This window comes from Apteryx rowi, unplaced genomic scaffold (genome assembly GCF_003343035.1).
Source record: "Apteryx rowi isolate R43461 unplaced genomic scaffold, aptRow1 scaffold_671, whole genome shotgun sequence".
In the NCBI taxonomy this organism is placed as follows: domain Eukaryota; kingdom Metazoa; phylum Chordata; class Aves; order Apterygiformes; family Apterygidae; genus Apteryx; species Apteryx rowi.
Window position 1 is genome coordinate 79,268 of NW_020450951.1, and position 21,754 is coordinate 101,021.

The 21,754-nt window shown below is 37.7% G+C and overlaps 1 protein-coding gene across 14 annotated transcripts in view; it reads right to left on the minus strand.

Moving 5' to 3' along the window:
• Window positions 1–7,074: 7,074 nt before the first annotated feature.
• Window positions 7,075–21,754, minus strand: part of AKAP7 (A-kinase anchoring protein 7) — a 98,972-nt gene continuing 84,292 nt past the window's right edge. For 7 of the 14 annotated variants that reach the window (XM_026085707.1, XM_026085708.1, XM_026085706.1 and 4 more), the window contains 2 exons: window positions 9,241–9,408; window positions 7,075–8,451 (listed from right to left, as the gene is read on the minus strand). In XM_026085707.1, coding sequence (XP_025941492.1) covers window positions 8,252–8,451; window positions 9,241–9,408 — 368 coding nt within the window. In that variant the 3' untranslated portion in view covers window positions 7,075–8,251. Of the gene's footprint in view, window positions 8,452–8,786; window positions 9,409–16,178; window positions 16,308–21,754 lie in introns of those variants that run through there. The other 7 variants (XR_003256644.1, XM_026085714.1, XR_003256646.1 and 4 more) reach the window with 7 other exon arrangements.

The following is a 21,754-nucleotide window of genomic DNA, read 5'->3' on the forward strand; positions in this document are numbered from 1 at the left end:
CCTCCATCCAGTCAGGGGTTTAGCTGCCCACGTACTGAGAAGCCAAGGCCCTGCTCTGACATTGCCCTGCTGTGCAACTTTGACTCAGACCACTGAGAAAGAGCTGTGAGACAGTCTGTAGAAAGATAACAAATGTCAACCTTCAAGTGGAGGTTGGACAGTTGAGACAGGAGTGATAGTAGATCATGGATCCAAGAGGAAAAATACCAGTTTGGAAAAAGCAAAAAGGAGGGTGGACAAAATCAGGGAGGGTGGTCTGGCTAGGCAGGGCCTAGCTGGGAATCATAGGGTCGCAGGTCGAGCCGTCAACACTCCAGCATCGGCAAAGGTGGTGGCCCACGGCAGCCCACCACCACGGAGAATCCATTCCCGGGAGCCGTGGGGACTGAGCCTTCCCCTCCTGTTGGATGCCCGCCTGCCAAGCAAAGAGTCTTTGGGGTGGTGAGCGTGCTAATGCATATCTTACTCATTTCTCAGATCCTAGCTATCTTTGTGTGTTAGGCAATAAATAATTGCTTTCTGCTTTTGAGTTGTGTATGTCCTGTTTGTCCAGTTAAATATGCCCAAACAAACTGTCCCGAAAGAGAGGCCATAACACCTTTTGAGTTAGGACCTACTTGCCCAGCCCAGATTTTCCTGTGCTGGTGGGGTAGGTTGTTCACTGAGCTTGTTAGAGYGTACTGCTTTTCTCCGCAAAGACAGGAGACTCGCCATATATGGTCTTCTATTCTCTCTTCATGATCCTGCTAAGTTAGTTCAATGACTACAGTGAAGATCATCTTCCCTTTGATCCCATGGCCTCCAGGCTCTGTTACCCAATCAGGCCCCCTACTGTAAATTATTAATTTATGTAAATTATTAATTCCCATCAACGGTCCAGAAATGCCACACTAGTAAAACAGCTGGGGGCTCAATAAATAATTACAAAGAAACATCTCCACACTTACACAGATGAAAGTAGTCCTTTAATTGGCTGAAGTTAAGATGATGGCAGCAAGACAAAACGAGACAAATTGATCTGTGGCTTCTCCATGCATATCTTTTGTGTGACTCACTAAATCCTTTGATGTCCAGTAACATGTTTAACCTCTATTATTTTCAAAGTAATAAATCTTCATATACTGAAAAGTGTCTAGTACTTAACTAATTAAGTTAATTTCAAGTCACTTTAAAAGGTGCATAATCTCATTTCCTTTTTATTAATATTTTGAGGTACAAATTAAGTGGATGTTCTAGGTATTTCAGCCCCTTTCCTATATTTCTAGAAAAATTATTACTGTGTCTGCACAGAAAGATGTAGAAGAATTCCTATGTAACAAAAATGCCATATCATTTATAATAAATGCTAGATTTATGAACAATTAATCTATTTCTATATGTCTGCTGGATTTAATACCAAAGGCAGTTTCAGTTTTGTATTTCCTTGATTAACACATTACAGATTTTTTTATGGTTTTAGCATAGTGGATCTATACATTTTGGAGACCTGACCTGCCAAGTGAAGTTAAGCCAAGGGTGGAGTTATGCACGCCTCAGTTTACTCAAAAACTGACCTGCTTTCTCCTTTTTGAACTTTCTCTTTTGAAACTTCTTCCTTATCTTTCCAGTGTAACTCATTTAGTATGCTGGTTTAGCAGTTCTTGATGTATTCCCTTTCCTAGCGATTGTTTTGCAAACAAGAGTAATCATCCAGGTGCAGTGATACATCTTATTTTAGAGCATAATGGTAAAGCTGCTTTTAATTATTCTAATTATCATATTTTCTTGATGATTCTGCCTGATTTTGCAGTAGGTCAGTTTTGGTAATTAGTATAAATAAGTTTGCTGACATTACCTATACAAAAAAATACATATTTCATTACCTTTACTCATGATTTGTATTCCAATTTCATGTATTTTACAAGCATAAAGTAACACAACTAGCGGCTTGATCCTGCAGTTACTGCGTTCAGCCATTTGTAACCATTCAGTCACACATTTGCTCTTAGAGAAGGGAGACTTGTTTCCCATTTCGTTCTGCGTTGCTGCCCTGCTGGCTGGAAATATAGCTATGCTAGAGTTATAAGATTATTTACAGTTAATTTCTGTAGCTTTTTCTGCACGTTTAAGGAGGGGACTACTTCGTCCACTTTTGACTCTAGACATAGAAGTTCAGTGGACCTATAAATGATGTAATTTAGTTGTAAAAGGAGTTTCAAATGTATGTTCTGTTTCTTTGCTTCTCCCAGCTTCTCTAAAGATCATCCGCTTGAGCTTGCAGATTCAATCATCTCAGATCACTTGCTCTTCACTTAACCTCTACTCTGCAATATTTCTTGAATCATTTTATTTCAGTGCTCTGCCAGAGCGGTATTTCACAGCAACACAATCATTCAGCCTTTCATCTCCARTGTGTTCAATCAGAAAATGTGACTGGAAAATGTGACATTTGCCCATAGAGTGACAAGCACAGATGTACACCATTGGACTGACCAGATGCAGAGAACACTACCACTTTTATTCATTTATTCTTCTAAACATTTTGACTTATTAAATCTGTCTTACAGTGGCTGCTACATTCTAAATTTACCAGTAGCTCCTGGCATTTCTTCTTTGCTTTGCTTTCCTGTGATATTTTGGTTGTCTGAGTTATGACTGGAGTTTAGTTATATTAGTTTCTGTTTTCTTTTTCTGAGTATTTCAGTTTCTGAAGTCCCCTGTACAGCTGGAAAAAAAGGAAAAAGAAAAAAAAGGATTCTGAAAATGTAACAGTTTCCCTGACTTTAATTCAAATTGTAATTTTGTCCACAAAACAGAATCCATAGTCAATCCTGACCCCAGAACATTTCTTCCTTTCTTATCTGAAAGGAGAACTTTTATTTCAAATAAGCTTTTGCTGAAATCCTCATGTGTCATTTCTTAATCAATTCTTTTTAACTACTGCAGTTCTCCATTTTTTATTGGTTTAATCCTTAATTGCCAAGAGCAAAAGGGGACTTCATTTTCCAGTAATGAGGATAGTCCCTTGGAAGAAATAGTCCCATGTCCCAGACTGCATTTTGCATCCAAGAGGAACTATATAAAGCGCATAAACAGCAGCTGGAACAAAGACCAGAACCCAGGAGTCTTTTTGTGCCATCAGTCACAGCAGTCAAATTCCAGCCCCTTGCTGTAAAAGCATTTGCCTGTCAATGCTGGAGTGTCCCTTTTGCTATGCCAGGAATGGCAGGCATATCACTTTTTGTTTTCCTATGTACTGTTCTAATTATTGCTCCGCTATGATTATATTTTATTTCTCAACCAGGCGTCTCTCGGGACTGATTTTCATTCAGTACAAATGTTCTCATTATAAAGACTTACCATGAGGAGAATATAAATGAGAAGATGAGTGCACAATAAGAACTTGCTTATACAGAAATTGTATTGATCAAAGGAACAGCAGAGTAAAACATGTCAGCATTAATGTGCTTCTATTTCCTGGGTCCAAACAGTTCCCTTTCCGTAAGAATGGTATGACTTCTTGCCTCTGAAACCATGCCAGTTTTGCTTAACTGAAATWAAAAAATGCAATTCATTTCTATAGAACATTATAGCATGGCACTAATTAGTCCTTTGAAGGCCAAGGCAGTCTCCATCAACCTCAGCGATTATGCTTTATCATTACGTGAAACCTTATGGAAGAGTTGAAATTCTAAAAGGTGCTCACAAATTAAATTACTACATGACCTTGGCTCAGAACAATTTTCATAAGGCTAAAACAACACTTGCTTTATCTGACTGTCTACTAATCATGTAGCTTAACCACTCACCATCTTCGTTCTAGGAGGACATATCCATCAGGGACTGTATTTGCCGAGTGGTTTTAAGCGGCCTTAGCTGTCTGATGATCAGACAGTAGTCACCTGTAGATCACAACCTCAGCAAGTAGCCATGTGGCCTTCCTGAGGTCTCTTACACTACGCAGTAAGACCACAAGTTTCTCTGCAAGGATGTCATCTTCTTTGCGAAGTCAGTGACAACTTTCCCACTCCCCTGAAAGGGCTCACYAGAGAGAAACTGCTCCGAGCTACACTACCAGTTCAGATACATTTTTTTTAAGGCTAAAACAATACATTATTAAGAGTTGAACAGACACTGAGAGAGTTCACACATAAAATAAAACCCCACACTAGAAAGAMAACGAAACAAGCCTCAGGTGTCTGGCTACCAGTCTCTACTGGAATCAGCAGAATTTGAATTCATTCACCTGTTTCTTTAGGAGTCGACTTGGCTCTGCAGATAGTGTATTTCATTGGCTGTAATTCATCTGCAATGAAAGTTTTTCAATTCACACTTAATTTCACTAAAGAACTCTACAAAGTAATTGAATTTAACAAGTGAACATGTATTTCTACTAAACTTCAACTTGCAAGCTCTGCTGAATGCAGTGACTTTGTTATTTCTCACCTCTTTTTCCTGCTTGCTGATCACATATATCAGCAAGCAGCTTAAGATATGTCTCAAGATCTTTATAAAACTGAAATTCCAACAAGAATATATGTCATGACCAGACTGACATAAAAATCAAATGGTATCATTCTTGTCACCTGAATGAAGCATGGCTGACACACTTGATCCATGATGGAGAGTCACTTGGCCTTTAGGATAAAATAGTACACAGAAAGTGTGCACAGTGATAATCAGAAACCTCTATATACAGAACATGAAGCCTCTTGAGGTCTAACTTCCAGTCTTGATATTAAATGATATTTTACTGCTCAAGGCATCATATTTATTTCAGTAGAATTATTTGCCGATTTAGAGTATTGCGCAGTGTGGATATCAATATCTGTATATGTGGATATACAATATCTGGATTTGACCTTAAGCTCCAATCCCTGTTTAGATTTGTATCACCTTCAGTCAACACAGAAATATTGTTTGGTTTTCTTTTTACTAAGAGCTTGATGCACATCCATCTACTGTGTTGCTATCTAGCTACCAGTCCGAGGATGCTTACTCCGTGTTTTCCTATGCTTAAAATCATCTGCTTCTAAAACAGTCTCTCTTCATACATCAGAGAATTAGTGTCTTTATTGGTCAGGACTTACCGGGATTTACAGATCTCTCTGGTTATTCTATCAACTCCTGAACACCTCTTGAGTGCACACCTCAACATAGCAGTCAACATATGGCAAGGGGTGCTTAGATATCAAACATATGGCTTCTGCAACTTTTGGGATCTACACTCAGACCAGGTGTAGATTTCAGAAAGTTTCTCAGATGGGTCACAGCAGTCCAAAGAGTTCCAGCTAAACTACTTTGGGAAGCTGAGCAACTGCTTTTTTCGCGATCAACAGTGTAGAAATACTCTTGAGCATGAGTGAGTTAGAAGGCAGAACTAAAAACAAAACCTGAACAAACTCTTGCCATCTGCTTTTAAATGCCAACACTTTCCCAGAATAACCTGTGCATCACTACCTCAAGACATTTCCCAAAAGGACTGTTTAATTAAAAACATGAGTTGTTGTCTGACAATGTCTTATGAGGAAGGCAACATATTTTTTCTGGTGTGTGCTGCTCAGAGCTTCACACCTTTCTATATTAGGTTTAGTTTCTGTGTACCTGCATTCTTAAGAGCTCATTTCACATCTCCATACAATAGTTTTATGCTTTAATTTGGTAGCCAGGCTTGTTCTGTCTTCTTTACATGCTAGGTGTGCTCTCTGCACACTACCAGAGGCAAGAACATAGAGAAAGGAAGAAGAAGGGTTGTCATAAGAGAATGAATCCAGATGCAGGATTTATTTTAGCTGATTTTGTGGTCAATTTTGAGTAAATTAGTAGTGATGTCATGTCAAAACCAGAAATTAAGGCTGCAATTGGCATTTCGAAAGAAGCTGAATGATTTAGAGTCAGAAGTCTCATTGATTTTCATGGGTCAAAACATCCAAAAATCAAGAGTGGGATTCAGTTGCTTAAACTGAACATAGGCATCTAGTATCTTTTTAGAAGCCTTGGGGTATTCTCTAGCCTGCAGTTCTTGATCCAGAAGAAYGTGTCTCCTCTGTGGTTTCTGTCATTTTTTGTCAGGCTGATGTAGTTGTCAGATACTCTAGGGCATTTCAAATGATACTAGATGCCTATGTTCAGGCTGCTAAGTCCCCTTCCATGTGTCTAGGCAGCTGGATGCTTTTCAGCCAGAACTGTGAATGAGCAGAGTCTGATCACATCACCTATTAAAGCATCTGCACATAAACTCAGTGATTAATTTCTTTGGCTTTACTTGAAACTTGTAGATTATGACTGTTATGAGCTGGATAATGAAAAAAGGCACTTATTCAGGGTAATGACTTGTATGGAAGAAAGGGAAATGACAACTTGAGATTCAGAGATAATACAGTAACTTGTTTTCCTATTTTTATACCTGATTGTCTGGTTTTGTATTGTCATCTGTAAATTGGATTTAAATTGCTTGATATCATGATGAATAGCTATCTCTGAATGAACAAGTACTGAGTAACGTTTGATATGACAAAGAAACTTACTTTATATAAGGACACAATAATTTCAGCTTCTCTCCTCTGCCTTAGGCCATCCTATGGAATATGGGAACACACTGGGTGCAGAGGGTGGAAGCTACTGTGCAGGAATTTACAGATCTGCTTGTGAAAGTTTGGATTTCTATCTCCAGTAATGATGGCAAATTCAGACAAATATTTTTCTTCTATACCAAATTTGAGGCTACTTCCTAAAGTCAAACTCAGTTTAAAGGCTGAAGGGTGGGTATGGACCCTAGCAAGCTGTACAAATAACTTCTTTCTAAACCCATACAACTCAGAGTATAAATTAATCTCTAAAGAGTTTCACATTTCAGTCATTTAAAATTTTTACTTGGGGAACCTTTCAATGAAGTTAACACTGAAAGGAGGGAATGTGCTAACTGGTGCCTTCCTTAAACAATAATGACTTTGGACTAGCTTTATCTGCATGAATTCATTCACATGATTTCAGCACCCAAGTTCTAGATCAGTATCTTGGCACAAAACCCACAGTCAATTTAATGGAATGATTTATACAAGCACTCTTCTGGTCAGTTTTGTTACTTGCAAAGTACTTCATTTTATTAAAATCCATTTGGAGAGGGGTGAAAACATACAAACAGTCCAAAGAAAAAAATCTTTATTAGGAACATGGAGTCAGAAATATATGAGATGCATTTCAAAATATACTGTTATATATCAAATTCAGAAAAAAAATTTAAGTATGAAGCATGAGATAAATGACCAGTGCTTGAGATCAATGAAGAATATGCACACAGCTTTTGTAACAACACAAATCTGATACCAATCACAACATATATTATATAGCTTTTACAGTCAGGCAGTTTTAAACAAATGTTTATAAAGAGTGCAAGTGGACAAGTACTGGACTGCACTGCCCGATACTTGTTGTTGTCCTGCAGCGTTGTGCATCCAAAGCATCACTGACTCCTGCAGGTGTGTGAGGGGAACAATTGATGCAAGCTGAGACCCCACCTCAGGCAGCAGAAGGTAGAGATGGAGGAAATATCAAAAGCAAAAGACAAAATCCACTGTTCTTCTACAAAAATGAAAAGGCAAATATCATCCTAAGGAATATTACTTTCATAAGAAATCTTGAGGGCAGCATCCTGACTCCATTAAAGCCAATGAGAGTTTTGCCACTAAGATCAGTGGAGCCAGAATTTCATTTGAAAATTTAAACATTCTTGCCTTAATGCAAACAGAAACTACATATCAGCATCTATACATGTATTCAAGTGCTGTTTAAAAACAAAAATAAAAAATAGACAGTACTAACCCAAAATGCCAGTACATATACAAAAGGCAGATAATTAAAAGAGCTTTTTTCAAATATACATTTTAAAGTATTTAAAAGTATCCATTTTTTAAATATTTGTGTGTCATTGCTACAGAAATAATCTGTGAGAAAAATCTGAATTATTTGCAATGATAAAGGAAGGGCACAGTGTTTGCTCAGATTTATTTGAAACCAGTATTTTTCCACTTCGGAATCATAACGTATACCTGCACATTCAAGCACATTTCAAAGCTGTGCTGAGGGGTGGCTGTAGTTCATCATTATGAAATATACTCCTTCAGTGCAAGTATTTCAGTATCGTATCCCATGAACCATTTACACCCATTTATATTTTCAGTAAAAAAGAAACAGAGGAAAGAAAATCTCTTTCTTGTCTTTAAACCTGATGACATTTAAACCTGATGACATTTTACACGACGGCAATTTACAGTCATGCATTTGGAGATCCAGAGTCAGTGCAACTTTTCCCTTTACTGGTATAGTTGTGCCTGTCTTCAAATAGTTCTTTGCTAATTTTCATGCGGATCTCAGGACTGGATAAGAGCTTCTTTATCTGATTCCGTTTGGATAACAGGGCCTGTGTTTCTCTGTGCAAAGCTTCCTTTACTAAGTCTGCTCCATGATTCTTTCCTAGAGGAAAAGAACAATATAACACATTTTATAATAACTAATGTCATTTAGAATCATTAATGTATGGATATAAACAGAACATATCTGTTTTGGACAATATTAATTGCTAAGGATTTTGCCCACATTTATTATGTATAAAAAGGTCATACTTTGTCAAAAAAATATAATTTATTTGAACAAATGTTACCAAAAAGTAAAGAATAGTACAGTGTCACATTTAAGAGAAACTCCTGCTATATTACATACTGTGTAATAGTATCTGTGATGAATATCTGYAGTGGTAATTTTTAGCTTAGGATTGACTGCTGTTGACTTTGAAACAGAATGTGCTCTCACATTGAGCGAGCAGCCCGGTGGCAGTGCCAAACAATGCAGGCGGCATTGTTTCCACTTAGGCAAGGCCTCTTCCATGGCCATTACAGTCCAAAAGGCAAACACAAAGGGTTCGGTTTCTCTCCAAAGCAAGGAAGAGACTCAGTAGTAAGAGCCAGTGAAGACTGGAGCTGTCTCTTTCACCATTCCTGTCTATTTCCACCGTTCATCTCTCCCAGCATTCAACAAACTTTTAGCAATGCAAACACTTTAATTAAACTGGTAGGCAGTGTCCTTCAGTTCAGAACAAACTTTTGATAAGAGACTCACAAAGCAGAATGCCTGTCAGCCAGCACCACTTAGCAAATTGCAGCAGGGAGCTGGAACATGTTTTTGTGGTTATTCTTGGTGGGCTATTTGTTCCTGGGCTTTTGCATTGCGTTCACTTGCTGTTATCATTGTCATTTTCATTCTTACTGCCACTAGTTGCTTCTTCAGTTTTCACAGGGCTTCCATCAGTCTGTTTGTTTTTGTTTTGAGTTTCTTCTAAATATTGCTGTACAGCCTTGAGCACTGCATTCTCCACCAGCCTTTTGCTGAGGCTCACCAGCTCTGCATCATCTGGCTCTGCTGCATGTTTTTCACCTATGTGTCACAACAGACAAGAGAAGGAATTCATTGCCGTGGAAAGACAGCAGCCATAATTGTATCCTGAGCCTCTGGCTGAGCTGGACATCTCGGTTTTAAGTAATTAGCTGGATTTAAGTCTGCCTTTTCCTAATTGTAAAAATAATTTCCCCTTTCACAAGCTCTGAACCAAAAGTGATTCATGAAGATGTATATACAGTGTATCAGACTGAAAGTATTTCACTTCTCATCTTTATTAGAACACTTTAATAAGCCATTGGCTAACATAAGCACCCACTTATGCTGTTGGAAGAGTGTGCAAATTTCATTTCTTCTGGTCAACAATAATTTGTGCCATCTAGGCAAAGACAAAGAATATGACACATAATGAATTTACATTTTAGTAACATTCTTAAATCTAGCTACTCTGGTTTTGTGATTTTGCTTAATAAATCTATAATCTGCTACCTATTCATTGCTTATAATGCAAAAACTTCTCACAGGAAAAAACATGGCTAAAAAAATCCATCTAAGAGCAGGTTGTCAAAATATTAAACTTGGAAGAGTCATGTACTCCAGCCCCCTCTCCCCTCTGTCTGTGTTCTAACTTCACGCTCTGACATGGAAGGAATGCAAGTGCCTACAGTCTATTCATAGGTACCTGCTGATAAAAGTAAGAAGCTGGCATTTCACTGCTTTGTTCAGAGTTTACAGGAGGAAACATATACAACTAAATAACTGCATAAATAATGACAATTCTCATATATCATTAAATGTATTTAGAAATTGTACTTTTCTATGAATCAGTTTCCTAATAAATTATACAGTCTGCTACAACATCCTCCTTTCATGAAGAATGTAAGCCAGGAAAAGCATATTTTATTGTCTGCATGACTTTACGTTCAGCTCAGCTTTTAGGGTCTGATTTCCACTGGCCATATAATTTGCACTTGAAGCTTTGCAATTTCTTGCACTTGGTAAATAACTGTTTCTCTCCATATATATTTAAAGGTCATACTTTTAATGTCCCTTTCTGGAGTTAGCATTCTATAACAAGTAACAAGAAGCTGCTTAGTCACGCACATCTGGTGAAACAGATACTATTGTATGTTCCTAGCATAAAGCTTTGCACTGCTCAATTATCTAAATTTGCTCTTTTTCATATATGTAAATTTATTCATTTGCAGCACATAGATTATAGTTATAAAAGACCTGTATTAATCTTCCTAGTGGATTGTACAGTCTGTGAAGCAATTTCACTGATAAAACATAATTCATGTTCAGTTTTCAATCCAGAGAGGGAGAGAGAGAGGGAAAGCAGAGCAGGTAAGAGTATCCTAATCTGGAAGAGCAAGATAGACCAAACTCTTCCAGTTCTAGTCCTCTACAGTCCTATTACTGTGGGATAGAAAGAACTATACTCTTGAACTGAAGATGTTATCAGAGTACACCTGGGTAAAATGTTTCATTATCTTCTGGAAAAAACTTGGAAAAAGATTCTGAAAAATACTGAAAAATGCATTTTTGGGAATAGTTTTGGTTAGACTAAAATTAAAAAATAACAGAAAATATCAAAAACAGGTCTAGCATTTCCAAGAAGAAACACTGCAGATTCTTACAGAGGGAGATGTAGACACTATTCCCAAAGCCACTCAATCATCAGCTACATACTTTCTTGCCCACTGCTTACCACGTTTCTCCACTATCTGCAAATCCTGGGTTTAAGTCTATCCTTTGACTTCTTTAGAGAAGGGACTTAATTCAGGCTCTTATCTCTTAGGAGACCCGAGATATATATGAGCAGCATCTTCTCCCAGCTTTTATGAGTTGATTCCATATCCTCCTGTGAACATAACCCTTTGATTCCAAATTTTTCTTTGCTTTTATTAAAGACACTCACAATTGAAATAAAATGTCTTGGGTGTCCCAGTCTATTTATTCACCACAAGAAAAACCCAAACCTCATAACAGTTTCCAGTTGAAGAGTTTCTTATTTTTCAGAATTGCCAGTGAACCAAAGAATTTGTTATTCACACAGCTCTAATGATCTGTACATGCAACTCTGAATAAAGTCAGTGGGGTAATAAGGTACTCAGCAATGATGATGCTTGACCCTTTAGTAATTAATATGCAGAATATGACTAATCAGTTGCAGAGGCCTCCAGATATCACAAAAAGGCAGTGATTATACTTATTCAGAATGCCATTTTACTTGTAGTACATTGTGTATTATTCTTACATTGTGAGAAAAGACAAAGCTCTTCTCTCACAAATATCTTTTGCATTCTTATAAAACATCAAGTCATTTGTGTATATGTACAAAATCTGAACACCTATTACTGCATTTAAAAACTTCACATTAAGTAGACAGTTTGCTGAATAAGTAATTTCCCAAGCATGAAAAGAATCAGAATATTTAAAATGAAGAGCCTTAATAAAGTACAGTTTATACAGCTACAAAAGAAGTCCTCTTTTTTCATATTGTGAGACACTCGTGGCTCACCAACATCCTGAAGTCTGTAGTACCTCGTAAGTAAGTTCTGCCTTATCACTGGGAAGACTTACTTGGTTCTGCACGTGAATGTGAAAAAATGTAGATCCCTGTATGAAGAGCACCACTGGATTTATCTGTCCAGCCACCTTGGTGGACTGGCTATATGATTCACTCATGCTCTGTTTATATTCTCAGACTCCCTAAATAGCACTTCTGTGAGCGTCTGCACAATGTTATATTGGCAAGGCAGCTGTACATTACTCTAGTATCATTCCTATTCATGACTGCTGAAATAGGTCAGGTAATAATAACAGATATTGATCATCTATACTTACTAAAATATTCAACATGTATATGTCCTGTCTGTATCTCTCCCCATGCTGTATCTGCTGCTTGCCTGCTTCTCAGATGTATAATTCCTTTGCAGCAGGCAAACACTTCTTTGTGCAGACTGTCCTACATTATAGGAATTATCAGAATACCAGTAAAAAGTCGTAGTAGACAGAGATGCTTCAGATTAAAAAGGGAGGTTTAAAAAATTCAGAACTACTCTGTAAACTCTATTCTGAGAAAGGGAACAGATATGTCATGTGCACTGTATTTGTATCTATAGTATGCCTATTAGTATGGATTGTGCCAAAACTTTATTTTTGTGCTTGTGAATAAAAAATTTCCACTGCCTTCTCCTGCATGTGGCTCAGAATAAAAAAGAAAAAAATCTTTCATTTTGCTTATTCCAGAATTCTACAATTTTCAAAAGATGAAAACAAATTCATACGATGTGAATAGATCTCAATGCATTCATGCTAAGCAGTGCTTTTTATTATTTACTGGAACTGAATCATACTTGTAGTCCTGAAATGCTGATAATTTTTTTCAAAAGGGAACTATCAAATGCAGACAATTACTTAAAAGGGGATTTATAATCTTCCAGCATGCTGCTATTAGTTATGGACATGAAACAGCTCCCTGAAACCCAGTCCAAGTTTGGATTCAGATTCACTGTTGTATCTCTCTGGGATGGGTTTATACTGTAATTCACTCCATTACATTTTACAAGTAAGACTGATCTGGATTTTGAAATACTGTGTTGGAAATTTGGTGATCCTGGTACAGCCTCTTCCTGGTCCTGGTCCAGCTTGTTTTAGAATTCAGGTGGATATCTCAGATTTAGAAAGAGGAAGGACTGTTACTTGGATGCCTCTCCTGTTTACATTACCAGTCCATTTCTGTGGGTGATTTAACTGAAAGAACTAACAGCACATATCTTGTACAAGAAAAGCAGGTTTTATAATCCAGCTACACTTCTAAGAGAGACTTCTGCAATCCTTTTCTCATGGCCTCATTATACCAGGTGTTGTTTTTGCTCCCAACCTTTCATCACAGCAAAATGATGCCAACGTGGGGCAAATTATAAAGGAGACTCTTGGCATTTTAAACAGGTGAATAAGAGCAGCTGGAAAGTATATTCTGAAAGCAGAGGTTACAGTCAGTACTCTGGGGAGAGCTGCGGTAACAGACATGACTGTCTCCACTTTAGTTCATCAATTTCCTAACACTGTTTTTACAAAATCTAGAAACAAAACCCCGCAAGGGGCTCGGGCAATCTTTCAAAACCTTACCCTTATCAAATTCCTTCTCAATGCTAGAAAACTTCATTTACTTACATTACTACTTATGCTGTGCCTCTTACTGACACCAAGATCCTGAGCCAAATCACCGTTGCATGAACATAAAACTGCCTATTTCACCACCAGGCTCATCCTCTGTGACTGAGGAGTCCACTCTTTGAGACATAATAATCACTCACTGTAAGGCAAGTGATTATTATTCACTTTATTTTATTAAATATTAATAAATATTAAATATTATTATATTTATTATATTTGCCTCTACAAAGAGGCAAAAGCTTTGCTGGTGTGCTGTACAGTGGGACTGGAAGGAGACAACTAACCTAATGATTACTGAAGGACTAAGAAACCTTCCTGTCCAGCAGATAACTATCAATAATTGCTGGATAAGGTGGAGTGGAACAAAGAAAGGCTAGTAAAATAAACGTCAGACAGATTTCAGCCATGTGAATTCATACAGTTTGTGACTCTAGTGGCTGTGCTTTTATTATGGTTCGCTATCTCTATGTTATCAGGAAAAGACCTAAAAGTCAAGACATTATTTATACTCACAACATCCAGACAAATGTAGACTACTGTAAGCCTGTCCTGCCCTGCTGTACCCTGTGGAAATATCTAGTTTCTACTACAGTAGACCTGTGTGTCTACAGAACCTGATTCAAAATTAAATTAAATTCATTGACTTCAGTGGGAATTAGATGAGGTTCCCACACCTGCAACGTCCTATATATCAGACTGATGCGTGGAACATTTTCTTTACTGAGGGCTTTCATATAAATTTGGTAGTTCATATATATTGGCAGAACTGTAACATTATACAAATATCATCCCCTCTCACTCTGCAAGAACAGTGAGTCCACAGTCCATAACAAACTAATTACAAGCTGTAATCAGTCATCAGACTGTATGCTTCCCACCCTTGCAACACACTGCGAATAAGCCAGTGTGGGCAAGATCATGGTTTTTAAGTAAAGAACAGTCTACACAAATATAAGCATGTATCCAAATCTAATCAACATAATAAACATAGACAGGAAGATCACAACTCTAACCACTTCCTTGGTAATTAGGGAGGACTTCCATGAAAAGTCTGTTGAGTGGTCACTTAAGGAATTGGCACAAATAAAGTACTTATTGGAGAAGTGAAATTACAATCTTATTATGACATTATGGCAAAGACATTTGAATTGCTGGGTGCTCACACCCTATGCTAAGCAGAGTATGAAAAAAAGTGCAATCATCCTCTTGGAGTTATAAAAACTTCTTTGGTTTTAAGCGAATTGTTCTGTTCATACAGGACTGCCTAATAAGGCAGTACAGTATCTTTACTTTGAGCTGAAAACCTGGGTTTTTAGTTTGCTGGATTTATTTACTTATTTATTTATTTGATTGATTTGGTCCATCATGGAACAAAACCAACAAAAACACGAATTTCTAGTGAACAGGAAACTCAGGGTGTTGTGGCTGTTCAGTGACCCTGATGTTGTTGCCAGTCTCAGTGATGACAGCTAGAATACCTGCACACTCCATCCGAGTTAAAGGCTTGGCAAACTTGGCAAAACTTTGTCAAACCCAAGGCATTCAGCCAAAACAATCTGAAGGTCAGTGAACTAAAATTTTCTGACCACCTCTACAAACATAATGGACAAACATAATGTGTGCTCGGCTAAACCTACTCTTCTTCTATGAGCATTGAAGCCATAGTCATGAACCTTCTGGAAAAAAAAAAGAAAAAGAAAATATAATTAAGACACTATCTCCTGGCACACTGGGAGTTCTGTTAAATATCTTGTTTTTATTTTCCTATTAAAAGGGATTTGCCAACAGAAAAATTTCCTTACACTCCTAATGCAGTTTGAAATGCTTACACTTAAGTTATAAGAAGTCTACTATAATAGGAGATGATGACAAAATGGCTGAAGGAAGGAAGACAGCTTTAAAAAGCTGTGATTTCTACTTGATTTTCTCACAGATATTCARGCAGAGAAAACAGCCCAAGTCACAGAAGAGGTTTTACATAACCACAGGAGCATACACTGTGCATACTGACAATGGGAGAACTAAAGCATCCAGACAGATTCTAATAGCAAACATCCAGACAGAATTATTCACTCTCTTCACCACTCATAGTGATGTCTAGCTACTGGGAACTCCATGAAAATGGAGAGTCTTCTTGGCGAGCAGGGGTAGTGGCGAGAGCAGGAGCAGTCCTTTCGCTTAGAGCAGACAGTGAAGGAATGGCCTCTTGCTTCCCTCAGTGCCTGAGGGAGACCAGGACTTCCTGGCTTTTTAGGAAACACGGCTTGTCAGAAGCTGAAATCTGGAACAGGTTAGACCAGTAGGCCCCAATTCAGTGGCCCTCAAGAAATCATACTGAGAAGGTAACGCACTAAGGTAATGCACTGTTGCTGCCCCATCAACCTAGSTTGCAAATGACCACAGATAGAATTGGATGGTCTTGAACACAGAAAATCGGTAAGACACTAAGCTGAGCGGGGTTGAGGCCCAAAAGTGACATGCCTAACAAAATAGGATATACACAAATTTTAATTGCCAAGTCTAAATGTGCGATCCTAAAAGCCCCTGCTTATGGGCCATTCAATCCTGAAAATCGAACACCTACTCACAAGCGTCATGAAGGAAGTCATTTAATATGCATTCACCTCTGTTTACTGTTTCCTATCCTTCTCATAGTCTCGGTGAGCTTTCGTTTCATTTCTTTAAGATGCATCCATGTTTACTGTACAGCTTCCAATGCAATGGGACTCCAATTTGGCTGGGACTTCTTAATGCTACCATAAAGTAGATTAAAAAAAAAAACATTTTTTGTCTAGGATGGATTTTAACAAGTGTTAATAAGTGCACTTAAATTGATCCTGCATTGCTCAGCATCAGGTTGCTTCTCCTGAGCTCAAAAGACTCTTCAATATGGACTCATGCTATCAAGTAGTCCTTCGCATAGTGCATATCTTTCCTCAGGGTACGCAGTTTTGAATATATTTGAAAATCATGGAAAGAAAAGTCAAATTTTAATCAACACATATTTTCATGTAATTATTTCAATTACAGTAAAATGAGCTGTGAAACACAGCTGTGTACTGCCTGAACTGTAAAAGAATGATGAATTTTGTCCAAAAAGTATACATATATTTGTAGACTTAAGTCTTTTGTAGACTTAAGTCTAATTGCTGTTCAAGAGGATGTCCAACAGTAAAATACCGTAATAAGATGAACTTTTTATGGAAAAATGTTATTTGCAAGGTGTTTTTAGTGTCTCTTTGATCAACCTTAATTAGGCCCTGAATATAATGGAACACAAACACTACCATTCAGCTCAACAGAGCACAATGTAAAGACAAATCACTTAATGAAATCTGAGGATGAAAAAACCTGAAACTTTGCAATGTCATAAAACTAAACTTAATGTAATCTAGTCCTTCACAGAAGATAAACAGACTCTAAAATGCACTCATTTTTTCCTTTTTTTCTTCCTATTTTCTGTACAAACAGTGCTTATGTCCTAAGTTGATGAACAAGCACTTAATAATCAAAATTAATGTTATTCTCCAGCCTGCTTCACTATTAGAAATCAAGAATCACTGAGTTCTGATTATTTGTTTAAACCAGCGGGCCTTACTGTTCGCATCCTTCCTTTGCTAAAAATCAAAGTAAAAGTATTTTCTTTGTAAAACAACATAAAACTCCATAAAAGCATGACCAACATTTCTCTACCTAACAGCAACACTTCTTTCATGAGAATAATTTCCTACAGCTCTTATAAAGCACTCTCATAAAAGAATACCTCCATCTCTCTTTCCCCATATTGCTTCCTCAAATTCAGTGTGTCAAAACCTATTCTAGTATCACTTCAATGAAACCAATCCACAAAAATACATTTGGCTGCTATGTTTAAAACTGAACTAAACCTCACAATTTTTACCGACCTACATTCTATAGCATAACAGATCACTCAGCCATACTTTGAAACTTACCGATCTGTTATCTTTTTGCTCTTTTTTCCATTCTTCATTCACAAAATTTATCTCTGCTTTCACAGTATTTCCAGCTCTCTCCCTTCCTCTCTAGCATCCTAACAATTCTAATAGCATACAGACCTTCAGACCACACAAATAAGTTACCAACATATTATAAATCTGGAACTGTATTCCCAGCGGGGTTAAGTCTCATTAACATCGGTGGAGAACTGCTCATTTATACCAGCTGTTCTTCTGGTTCTTTATTCCTATTAGGCTAAACAGTTCTGATTTCGAGTTTCATCTTTGCCTCTTCATCTTCTCTTATTTCGAGTAATATTTTTCTTAATCTTTCTGCAACTCGGAATAAAGGAACAAACGTTTGCTAGTCAAGCCAAAGATAATGTTTGCATTTCTCTTCACTGCATTCAGAACCAGCCTTGAAATCAAAAGCACATGTTTTTTTCTTCAATCCACATAAACAATACATTTGATCCCATAGTTCCCTTTGCCTTTATGTTTTTCACATAGAAAAGTTTCCCTGCTTCTGTTTTTGGCTAGAAGGGTCAAGAAAAGTTCAGTAGGATGGGGAGAAGGGAAGAGATGGGCAATGATTCCCCTTAAGAGCCAATTACATCATTCACTGTTCTGAGATGGGTAAACACACATTATATTTGCATGGCACAGTGCAATGTGGTTTTAACTCCAAGAGTGCAAGTATTCCCACACATCAGAAAGTTATGCAATGTTGCCATGCCAGGCACCAGAAGCACTAACCTACAGCATTTGCTAATTAGCCTGTCCCCCTTGCTTGAATGCAGCACCACGTCAATCCAGTCATCCTGCCCCTGATGTAGGAGCTTATACTTGGGCACCTCTTATTACACAATGTGTTTTTATCCAAAGTCCAATCCTGTAATCCCTTCTTACTTGATGCCTTCTATGGAGATTATGCCTAAAAAAGGACCAAAGTAATAAAATTCATCTTTGAAAGCAAAATGATGAGCTTCAATTAGAATTTAGTATTATTATTTACTCGCACTGAAGCAGGCATTACAGGCAACTCCTCAGTGATCAGGTCCTGGGTCCCAATAGCTGGCCCTCATTCCAAATGTTTCAGTCCAGTTGTAAAAGAGAACACAGTGGGTGAGCAGGGCATATGGTTGCAGTCAACACAAAGTAACATTCATTTTATTAAATCAGAGGATCAACAGCATCTCAAAATATGTAAACACTATCTCAAATATCATTTTAACAGGAGAAAGATAACCCCTGACTTTAGGAAGTTGCTCGGTTACTAGAACTCACCTTAGTCACAGATTGTATTTTGTTGAACTACAGAATAAACTTTTCATCTTGTACTGAAAAAAACTGCCAAATTCTATTATGAATGTGTATGTGAAAAGCAAAAGGGGAGCTGAGAGAAAAGAGGAAGAAAGAGAAATCTTTTTGATTGCATTAGGCTATACTGCAGGCTAATGGATTTTTAAGATAGCAAAAAATATTACTCATTTGCTGATTCTCCTGAGCCACAGTAAGTGCTGCAGAACATGACTGATATTAAATACGTTTTTGTTCAATCCTTGTGTTTTGAACTAAAGCGGAAAATTGAATAAAATGCCATTTAAAAAATTATTGTTGTGATGTGAAACAGAACAAGTAACACAATAATAGACCATGGCATAATACATTTGTCCTCTTAGCAGAAGGATACAAGCTCTCAAGCAAGAGCAAACAAATTATCTCATGCATAAGTATTTTAAGTCACACGAAACTAAGCTAGTGTCCAAGTGAATTCTACCTGAGGTTGGCTGATATCCAAAGGAATTAAGTCATCAGCAGGAAAGATATAGTTAATGGTGGATATTGAGACTTTGGGGACTGGTTAGGTATCTAATACAGAGTGAATTTTCCCTATGTCAATTTAAAACAGCAGTCCCTAAGGTTCATGAGAGTTATAGGCAGGTCACGAGACTGGCAAAATTCAAGTGTGCATGCTAACATCAGGATTACAAGCCTGAAAGCGCTGACTATTGCAAAAGTTTGGCAGTGCCAAAACTATCACCAGTATGGTGCACTTTTAGCTAGTCAAGGCCCAAAGTACTAGGCGATATCTAAATGCTTCTACCAGTGGAAGGTATCTAGGTTGTAAACAATGTTTGTGGCATCCAGTCCATTTTTCTTACGTTAGTAATGCATAAATTCCTATTTATTTCTCCAGTCAAGATTTAAATTTGACTTCCATAGCATATACCACCCCATTCAGCACCCAAAACACCTCTAAATGTGTTTCTTCTGTCAATTCCACAATCCAAGCTTATGGAAACAGAAAGACAGCTTTACACAATTTTTAGGAACAGCAAAAATTATTAGGTAAGAAGCATTATTAAACCAGTAATATCTGCTGCTGAACAAAGTGTATTATGGTACTTTTCAAGGTAACTTATTCTCCATTTTGCCTAGTATTTAACAAATAATAACAGACCAGTGTTATCTAAAGGGCACCCACACACAGGACCGAGGATCTTTGTTTGCCTTGCTTGCTTTGTTTGTCTGCATTCATCTGAAAATCTCAGTCACAATATTGCAAGACAGAGAGACTGTTCTGCAGTCCAGCATCTGTCACTGACAGGAAGTTTTCCCTGAAATATATACAAAATGTTCTCCCTTGTTCTTATTTTGTATGATGCAACAGAAGCAATCCCATGCTATCTTAACAATTGCTTAATCATGCTATATTTTTAATCTTTCCAATAACTAGCCCCTCCTCCTGCCTTTCAGCTTTGTAGCTTTTTTCAAAACTAGCTAACTCCCACTTCCAAAACACCTCGACTGTCCCCAAGATGTAGGTTCCACAGTTCCTAAGCCATTTTCTGAAATTGCTGGGTTCCTAAATTGCTCTTGGAGCCTTATATACTTTTGAAAATGTAACCCTTCCTTCAAACTTCTTCCAAGTGATCACCCATAAGGCTGAGATGTCCTCAGTCCCAGTAGTCTCRGTGCAACACTGGCTGGACCCTCCTCTGCTCTTGTGCCTCTTGAATTTCTAGGACAAAATCACACTGATCTTCCCAGTGCAAATTTAACTGGCACCACATGCGTGTCATTTCTGCTAATAGGTTGTAGGCACCACATCACATGCCAGGCATCATAGGTCTGGCAGCACATTATCTTGCTGGAGTGGAAGAAGAGATAGGGTCTGAGGGTTTTTTTCTCCCAGAAGGTGAATCTTTTCTGCAAATGAGATCTGTTTTCTCCCCTTTTTCAAAGGGGACAGAGTACAGCCTTCTGATCATTCCAGATCAGTATGAAAAAGTCAAATTTGACAATCTAATTATATGTCTAGATTTCAGCTACTGGAGACCTCTAATGAGGTGAAATAAAATAACTTTTTTTCTTCATGTATGGTATCTTTAAGAAAGGCTGTGCAGACCAATTTTATATTTTTTATTTTAACATTTTAAAGGCTTCTGGAATAAAGGTTAAAATATGTCCTGCTTCCAAGAATATCACTTTTCCTTATAAGACAAAGCACACAATTAGCTAGTATTAAGTGTTACAATTAGGAAAGTACAAGAAGGAAAAAAAAATTTTAAAACACCAGGGAAGGAAGGAGTAGACAACTTCTACATTTTGGTTATCTCTTTCCCCTTCCAAGTGTGGTTACTGTATTCCTAAAACACACATTCTTTTCCATAGGTGTTGGTTTTTGCATTATGATTCATTGTACTCTTAAGCTCACAGGGGCTGGGTATGACTTGTTATACGGCAATACAATAGGTTGAAGCAAATGAGCACCTAAATTGGGGTATTTGTTTGTATCCGATAACAGAGAAGAGTACTTTTGTTTAGCATGTCACATGTCTTATTCGGCTGTCATGTGGACTTGCACACCTATCGCTTTTGAGCAGGCAAGGAGAATTCAGCTTACGTGTTCTTCTCTCATTAGACAAAACGTTTGTCCTAGTTAGTTCCTTATGGAAACACGAAAAGAATTTCTGAAATCCAGTGCTTCTCTCAAACATATATGGCTATGTTTATATAAATGAGCTACGCAGTGCCAGTATTTATTTTTTGGCAAGGAGGCCAGCTAACACAGAATGGTGCAGGTCCATACTGTCAAATTCTGCTAACCTCTGAAGTAGGGCAGCTGCATCCAAACTGCCTACTGGGACTGGACTGTGGCTGATGCTAACTCCTGAACAGCGCCCGGCACTTGTTTCAGAACGTGCTGGTTTGCCAGGGCTCCAGCTGTGCAAGGGTCC